At 34.0% G+C, this 8,129-nt stretch overlaps 1 protein-coding gene across 1 annotated transcript; it reads left to right on the top strand.

Annotated features, from left to right (window-relative positions):
- Positions 1 to 725: 725 nt before the first annotated feature.
- On the top strand, positions 726 to 7,696 carry LOC116662539 (peroxisome biogenesis factor 1-like; the record flags this gene model as incomplete). Its single annotated transcript, XM_032476232.1, has 7 exons — positions 726 to 790; positions 3,343 to 3,485; positions 3,570 to 3,673; positions 4,463 to 4,639; positions 5,733 to 5,963; positions 7,013 to 7,210; positions 7,513 to 7,696. Coding segments are annotated over 7 exons (1,053 nt in total), but the record flags the coding sequence as incomplete, so codon positions are not given.
- Between the last annotated feature and the right edge of the window lie 433 nt (positions 7,697 to 8,129).

The raw sequence follows: 8,129 nt of genomic DNA, 5'->3' as shown, positions 1-8,129 counted from the left end.
CTTTGTTTATGTATAAAGTTTGTTTTGAAATTTTTTTCAGTTGATTTTTAGAAAAAGTATACATTCTCCAACTTCTGTACACAATAATTGGTTTCTGTAATTGAAGACACTGATTAAAGTAATTCATGTCTTATTACATATTTTCTGGAGTCTCCAGAGATAGACAGAACATTTTCCTTTTTCAAAGCATTCATTAGTTTACTAAACAAATAATTGTTCAGTGCTTATGATGTGGCAGGTGCTGTTGTTGGCCCTGGCAATTGACTATTGATCAAAGCTGCCTTTTCAGAGCTTGTATTCTACTAGTGGAGGGCGACAGTAAGCAGGTAGACACATGGAGTATATACTGTACTGTCAGGTGGTGGCCGGTGCTGTGCAGGAGGACAGCAGGAGAGGGAGGTGCAGAGTAACCAAGTGGCTCACACACAGGGCTGTCAGGCAAGGGCTTTCTGAGGATGTGGGGTCCCGTCAGAAATCTAAAAGAAATGAAGCAACGAGCCATGAGACTATCTGGGGACAAGTGTTCTACGCAGAGGATACACCAAGTATAGAACTTGTGGTATGACGTTAATTCCAGCCATATTAATTTTTTACATGTATTTGACAGAAATCCATTTAGTTATATTAAAATTTTTCCATTATTGCATTAAGACTTAGTCATGCACAAAAATTATATTTGTTTTTAGATAATTTTCATTCTAATTTAATTTTATTTTCCCTAACAGGGGCCAGAGTTACTCAGCAAATATATTGGAGCAAGTGAACAAGCTGTTCGGGATATTTTTATTAGGTTGGTTCCCTATGAATGTTTTTTAAGTAACTGGACTGTGTGTTTATTGATCAGTCAATGCTTTTTGTTCTTCACTTACTTTTTTGAAAATTGATGTTTGAAACCTATGATTTATGTGGATTATTAATAAGCTAGGGAAAAAAGATTTACTTTTTCACCAAATACCACTTAAATATAAAACATTTTTGATACTAAGTTTTGGAAGTTATTTGGCTCTACATTTACATTAGAAATATTCCTGGGGAGGGTATAGCTCAGGGGTAGAGTGTGGCTTAGCATGCACAAGGTCCTGGGTTCAATCCCCAGTACCTTCATTAACAAAAAAAATATGTAAATAAACCTAATCACCTCCCCCCCAAAAAAAAAAATTAAAAAAAAGGAATATTCCTGAAATGCTGCAAGTGTAATCATAAGTGGTTATTCAGAGGAATCTCAAACCATATGAAGCATAGTTACCCAGTTTATCTCTTTTATAAATTAAGATTCCATGTGGCCAACTTGGTTAAAATAGAGTATAATTATTACTGCATTTATACAAAAATACATATGAATACAGAAGCTTAAGAATGAAAATAATATTTAAGTGTGATGGGATTATAGGGAGCTCCTAAATGAAAAAGCTACTTTGTTCTATTCTAAAATTTTATTAAAAAACACGGAGTTAGAATATATATAATGTACATATATATTTTAAAGAATAATAAATTGAACTTGTATTTCCACCACCCAATTTAAGAACTAGAACATTACCAAGAAAGCATTACTACAGAGAATGTCAACCATGTATTGACAAAAGGTTCAATTTACCAGGAAGATATTACAGTTCTAAAATTATATGTATCTAATACTGTAGCTTCAAAATATTTAAGGCAGATATTTATGGAACTGGAGAAATTGAGAAATCCACCTTCATAGATTTTTTAACACAGTTTTCAATAATTAGAAAAATAAATAAATAAAAATTCAGTTTAAAAAAAAAGTAAAAACTTAGACTATTTAAACAACATAATCAGCAAGGTTGATGTAAGCATGATTGGAACATGTACCCAACAACTAGAGAATACACATTCTTTTCAAGCACACCTGGAACATTTTTGAAAATTGGCTATATGTCATGCCATACATAGCAGTTGCAGTTTCGAAGAAACAATATCATATACCCTCCATTCTCTGAAAACAGTTAAGTTAAATTTCTCAAGAAAGGCTAACCCCCCCCATACATTTAAATATTTAAAAAACTCTTCTAAATTAATCATAGGTGAAGGAAGGGATCATAATGGAAAATAATTGGCACTGAATAATAATAAAAATCTGTTTATTAAAATTGTGGATGCTGTAAAACTTATTTCAAGGGAGAAAGAATTATACTTATTCCAAGAAAAATTTTTTTTTCTAAGAATTTTTTAATTCTTAGAAAACAGATCAAAAGTTAATCACTAGGTATCCATCTCATGAAATTAAGAAAATACAGATATAAATGAAAAAAAAATTAAAAGGGAAATAATAAAGATAATGAAAATTAGTGAAATAGAAAACAATTCAGTAGAGAAGTTCACAAACCCAAATTTTTTTGTAAACTTGATCAGCAGGACTGATCAGGAAGAAGAAAGGAAGGTTGAATAAACAATAATAAGGATAAAAGGGATGACTATAGATATACCAGAAATGTGAAAGATAATAAGGATCTATTATTAAATATTACACTTAATGCCAATGCATTTCAAACTTGGGTGACATAGATAAAATATATTTGATCAAAATCGAGCAAAAGAAGAAACAAAATCTGAAAAGTCCCATAACCATAGGAAGAAAATGAGTCTTTCGTTAAAAATCCTTGCACAAGTCAAACATCAGACCCAGCCGGTTTCCTAAGAGAGTTTTGCCAGACGTTCAAGGAACGGGTAATTCCAGTCTGTTTGGCCTCAGATTTATCTTATTTGCCATACAGTTAGTAAGATATGTTGGGGGTTTTTTTTTCAATCAATGTGACATTTTGTTTTGTATTAGGGGTCATTCTCCAGACATTTAGTCCATCCTGTTACCAGAGATAGAACTTATGTTCTCTTCTTTTTAATTAAAACAAAATTAATTAATAAAAAGTTGGAGTTCAAGTTAGAAAAAATGTATGTAAGAAAAAAATGTAGGTAACTGAAATATAGAGAGCCCTTATAAAACAATATGAAAATGTTGAGCTTGCCAATTTTAAATGAACAAAAGCCATGAGGAGACATTGCACAAAAGAAGTACAGGTGACCAGTAAGCATATGATTAAAAGTTTAGTTGCAATAAGAATCAAAGAAGCATTTCACTTACTGAATAAGGCTGTTTTTCATTTTAGTCGCTGTCCAGAAGGCATGAGTGTTCCCTGATCTCTCCAAGACTCAGTTTACTGAAAACAAGGACAATTACATATGCTTTGCCTTCCTTAAGGGTTTTTTGTGAAGAATTAAATACATAAATATATATGTGTATACAGATATATATAGGTATGTGAAATTACTTTGCAAACTCTGAACCCCTATTCAAATATGAAATATTGTTTGCTTTCCCAGAGCGCAGGCTGCAAAGCCCTGCATTCTCTTCTTTGATGAATTTGAATCCATTGCCCCTCGACGAGGCCACGATAATACAGGAGTTACAGATCGCGTAGTTAACCAGTTGCTGACTCAGTTGGATGGAGTAGAAGGCTTACAGGGTAATGACTGTAGATACAGAAATATCTTCTTATAACAAAATTTCACCAGGATTTATTAGAAAATTTTTATTTTTGTCCCCCCAGGTGTTTACGTATTGGCTGCCACTAGTCGCCCTGACTTGATTGACCCTGCCCTGCTCAGGCCTGGCCGACTAGATAAATGTGTATATTGTCCTCCTCCTGATCAGGTGACAGTTTCATATTCAGAGTCCAGAAACCCAACAAATGCTAAACTCTCCTTGTGAACGTTACTTCTGTTAGGTAATAGCAATTGTGCTTAGAAGACCAGCTTTAGGCAAAGACCTTAGTCACTTTTTCTCACAACATAAAAAGATTCTGAATTAGATACGAAACCTCTTTGGCCCAGTCATTCCATGCAAGTCTAAGAACTGGCATCTTTCAGTGGTGGCTAATTGGAAAAAAAGAGAAGGAAACCCAAAGTATTGCATGTCCACATTCCCTGTGTTCAAAGATCACACACCTCATCATCCTGACAAAAGACCGATACAGAACCAAGCATATGACTAGGAAGCATTGTCTATGCAGGTTATGTAGAGATGCGACTTTTAACTGTTTCTAGTCCTATGTTGTTCCAGCTCTTGTTCCCAAATTCAGAAAGGAATGAATGACAGAAGAAATAGACAAATGAATAGTCAAAGGTATAAAATGTGTATCATAAGTAGCTATTATTTAATTTTCCTTTTGAAACACTTTCTTGGCTGATGTGCCCAAATCTAGCGAGTTAGCACTGTCTGAATAAGAAATGATGTACACTGAATACTTTCCTTTCCACGTTCCTTCTGTTAGGGAGAAAGTTCCAAGGAGGATAGATGTAGACTAGTTGGTACATTCCTCAACTTTCCTGTAAAGCTTATTAGATATATATGTTAATATTTTTTAAAAATCGTTAAGATATACTTAAAATAATATTTAATTTTGTGTTTATTTGTTAAATCAATTAGCTTTTCTCCCTTCAGGTGTCACGTCTTGAAATTTTAAACGTGCTCAGTGACTCTCTACCTCTGGCAGATGATGTGGACCTTCAGCACGTGGCATCAGCAACTGACTCCTTCACGGGAGCTGATCTGAAAGCTTTACTTTACAATGCCCAGTTAGAGGCGTTACATGGAAGGCTGCTGTCCTGTGGACTCCAAGTAAGTTATGTGAGGAAAGCGTTACTATGGTGTCTTATGAGTGATAGGAGCAGTTCAATGTCAAAATTTCACCCTTAAAAAAATTTTTTTAGACAATGTTCATAAAACTGTATAGAAATTCACCTTAAGTTGAATGTACTACAGTTGGAATATTGGTTTTGCAGAGAATTTGTAATTAATTACATGAAGAGTTGGTGTCGTGTTTCTTTAACATCACCATACTATTGGCAAAATACGCTGGCTTGTGGAAGGGTATTATTTAAATTGGGGTATCATGAATTATATTGAGGTTTTAAATTTGTTTGTACTTTAATTTTTTTTCAATCAGCAAAGTTATTTTGAAGCTAAAAGTGTTCCAGATCTGGCCAATAGGAGCCAATTTTAAGATGGCTTCTGTGCCCTTTTGGTATGGCCTTGTCATTCTTTGATCAGTTACTTACTTCCCTATTCAGCTAGATGTTCTCAGTTTATCTTGTACTGTGTCTGTACTCAGCCCTAGAATCAGCCTTTCCTCTAAGGATAATATTTTAATTTTTGCAGCAAATAATTTGAACTCTGCTACATTGTGGACTTTATCTATTTTCTAGGAAGTTTTTCCTGTATACTCTTCTCCCCTACAATTTTTTGGAGACTGTTGCAGGGGCTAAATTCAGATACTGCCGAATTTTTGCTATTTGTTTTGGCAAGCCATTGGAGTTTTTTCTCCCCTGTTCATTAGCAGAAAATGTGTTATTTGTAAAGCACATTATAATGTTAAATCAACCATGTTATGGAGTACTATATTATTTCAGAGTAGAAAAGTAAGAATTAGAAGACAGAGACATGAAAATAAAATCCAGAGGTCTGAGTCCTCAGTTTGTTACTTTGGGGAAGATGGTTGGCAAATTATCTACACATTCATCTTGCCTTTCCTTATTTTAATAATTAAAATTTTATGATGTGCTTCAGAACCATTATTGAATCGATACGAGCTTTTGTGAAAAATGCCTCAAGCTTCCTTGTACTGGTCTATTGGGATGCTGTCTGCGTGGTCTATTGCTGAGTTATGGCTTCTGTAGAGCTTTACAACTGGTTGTCCTTTTGTGTGTTTTAGGATGGAGGTTCCAGCTCTGATAGTGACCTAAGTCTATCTTCAATGGTTTTTATTAACCATAGCAGTGGCTCTGACGATTCAGCTGGAGATGGAGAAAGTGGCCTAGAGCAGTCCCTTGTTTCTCTAGAGGTGTCTGAGATGCTGCCAGATGAATCAAAATTCAACGTGTACCGGCTCTACTTTGGAAGCTCTTATGAATCAGAACTTGGAAATGGAACCTCGTCTGATTTGGTACCTTGTGTAACACGTCATTGTACACTTCTGAAATAGAAAGCCGTATGTGGGTATAATTTCTATCCTAACCAGCCCCACGTAATCTTTCTGCTTGGTTGGTTCTTTAGTAAAATAGTCTTTTCTTACACTAATTAGTCATTTTCATTCCCTGTTAAGAAATGTGAGAGCTGGCAGCACGGGGGCGCCAAAAATCCAGTGCTTGTGATTCCCCTTTGCTTTTTTCAGGTTTATCTCCTTTCATTTGGTTTTAAAGCATCTTTAGTAGCAGATCCATTTTATGTCAGACTCAAATTCTGTTATTGTAAAACAGTTGAGTATAATGATAAATTTGGTACAAATTTTGACAAAAAAATGTTACCTATTTGTAATACTGCTAGTGGAAAGTGTAAGCACAGTGAAAATGTTAGTAGTGATGTTTCAACAAGGAAAATGTTCAGATTAAATGTGGGCGATATCATTATTTTTCTAAGTTAAAATAGCATTCAACACATCCCAAAAATTAACAGTGGTTCACTGTTGCTTTATTGGTAAACATAACATTTTTACATATATTTAGTTATATTTTGGTAAATTTCCTTTATTTAGAAAATATAAAAATATATATATAGGTTTAAAAAAATAAAACTAACCCATTTTTATTCTCAAGAATAGTAAGCTATTTAATTCCAGTCTTTGTTTTCTATTTCATACTTATATATAGAAGTGTCCCAAACTTTAGTATAACTGTTTCCTGAAAACTGAGAATAAGACTCATTTGGGACCTCTCACTAGGGCATTATTGTGGTGGGTTTAATAGCAAAACTTTAACAAACCTTGCATTATGGCAGTTTTCACTCTGTGGTTGTTCAACAATATAGATATAGATGAACCTTTATGGAATGTGAACATATTTTAAACTTGCTTAATTTCAGTTAATTAAAATGTAAGCTTACCCATGTCAAGATACTGTAACTTTTGTTTCTAATTTTATCTTTGATACATAATTTTTTTCTCTCCTGCTCTTTTCCCCTCCCTTCCTCCTCTCATTATTATACTTAACCCTGCAGAGCTCGCAATGCCTGTCAGCACCAAGTTCCATGACTCAGGATTTTCCTGGAGATCATGGGAAAGATCAGTTGTCCTCACGACCACCAGTGTTCAGAGCAGCTTCACAAGAGGGTTATCAAGAACTCACCCAGGAACAAAGAGATCAACTGAGGGCAGAGATCAGTATTATCAAAGGCAGATACCGGAGCCAAAGTGGAGTATGGCTTTTCCCTCCTCGTTACACTTGTAAAATTTTTTAAAACCTGCTTTCCTTTTTTTTTTTTAAGTTGTTTTTCTCTTCGATATGTATTATTTTATTTCTAAATGAGCTATATTTATAAACAAGGGACTGAAAATATTGATCATTTAAATGGTTATGTGCTAACAATTTTTATTAATCTTATGAGAAATCAATGTATAAATGAGCAGTCTCCTAAAAAAAAAAAAACAGACAAGAAATGTCACTTGGATTCCGTTTTTCGTTGTATCTCGAAGTTAACTTTTTCTCCTTTTATTTAAGGAGGATGATGCCCCTACCCAACCAGCACCACTGAGAACCAGTCTAGCTATTCATCAGGCACATTTAATGACAGCACTCAGTCACACAAGGCCATCCATCAGTGAAGATGACTGGAAGAATTTTGCTGAGCTGTAAGTAACATTCTGATTCAGAAGTATACATATTATAGGTGACAGTTATTCAGACTTTAAAATTTCCTATTTAAAATCACAAATTTCGAGTATTTAAAAGCATTTGTTTAAATACATGGCTACTAAACACCCCAAAACCTCAGGAATGTAAAGTCAAAGATGAATGTTCATTACAGATAAATTGAAATATAATCAAATGAATTGATTAAGAAATTGGTTTAATTTTGAAAGCATTAAAAGAAAATCAAAAACACAAAATGATTCCAGTATATAGTTTGCAAACATTATGAAAAATACACTTCTTCTGGTTTCAAAAAATTTACATTTTATTCTCAAGAACAGGTACATACACTAACATTTATTCACTTGTGGACCATGTTTAATACACATTTGGATATATACACATCTTATAGTTGTCTCTGTAGCATTTAGGATCTGAGACCCGTAGAATGGGGATTCAAGGTCAGTGTTCAACTTAAGTCAACT

This window comes from Camelus ferus, unplaced genomic scaffold (assembly GCF_009834535.1).
Source record: "Camelus ferus isolate YT-003-E unplaced genomic scaffold, BCGSAC_Cfer_1.0 contig3083, whole genome shotgun sequence".
NCBI lineage: Eukaryota > Metazoa > Chordata > Mammalia > Artiodactyla > Camelidae > Camelus > Camelus ferus.
The sequence above is the reverse complement of the archived record's forward strand: the minus strand, read 5'-3'. Positions and strand labels throughout refer to the sequence as shown.